The sequence below is a fragment of the Emiliania huxleyi genome (genome assembly GCF_000372725.1).
Source record: "Emiliania huxleyi CCMP1516 chromosome Unknown EMIHUscaffold_198, whole genome shotgun sequence".
Taxonomy (NCBI): domain Eukaryota; phylum Haptophyta; order Isochrysidales; family Noelaerhabdaceae; genus Emiliania; species Emiliania huxleyi.
The window spans coordinates 83,124-83,880 of NW_005200615.1; the positions used below are offsets into that span (position 1 = coordinate 83,124).

The 757-nt window shown below is 66.8% G+C and overlaps 1 protein-coding gene across 1 annotated transcript in view; it reads left to right on the top strand.

Annotated features, from left to right (window-relative positions):
- Positions 1 to 757, top strand: part of EMIHUDRAFT_468543 (hypothetical protein) — a gene marked incomplete at its 5' end in the record, with an annotated part of 3,399 nt that continues 2,642 nt past the window's right edge. Inside the window, one exon of the mRNA XM_005781878.1 lies at positions 1 to 42. Coding sequence (XP_005781935.1) covers positions 1 to 42 — 42 coding nt within the window. The remainder of the gene's footprint in view (positions 43 to 757) is intronic.

Here is a 757-nt window from a genome sequence, read left to right on the forward strand (position 1 = left end):
ATGAAAAGGCTCGGCTCGCCGGCTCACGAGGCGGCCTTGACGGTGCGTGCGCAGCACGTGCTCCTCTGTCTGCTCGCGCCGCGCTCTCCACACGGCGCGCAGCGCCGCTAGAACGGTTTGACAGCGAAAAAAAGACTTAATGGCTTCGAGGTGTGACGAGACGGTTCTCATTAACCTCACATGCGGGGCCGGGGAGCTAAGAAGCGCACCCAGCGAGCCACATCTCGTCGCGAAATTCTTTTGTTACCCGGTACCCAAGGGCTGCAGCGCTGCATCCACGGCCTGCTGTCTCTCTCGCCCCTCTCGCCGCTATGCCGCGGCCACGTGCCAGCATATCCTCCGTGCATACCCCCCGGGCCGTGCGGCGCCCGACCGCTCGTCGGGCAGTCTGCTCGCCGCCGTGACTCTCCACGCGCCGCTTCAGCTCCGCCGTCGTTCGGCTGCGGCGCGGCGCGACCCAGGCTGGATCCGCTCCAGATCCTCGTTACGTGCGACCCGCACCCGTCTACCTCTCGCCTCGTCCGGCAAGATCTCGGCGCGCGGCCGCTGCTGCTCGCACGGCGCGCCGGCGGGTCGCGCGAGGCGGCCGGCGGGACGCAGCAGCGGCTGCACACTCTGGTCAAGACGACGAGGCTGCTGCGGGTCTACGACGCAGTCTGGAGGCAGTTCCACACACACACACACACACACACACACTCACTCACACGCACGCACGCACGCACGCACGCACACACACACACACACACACACACACACA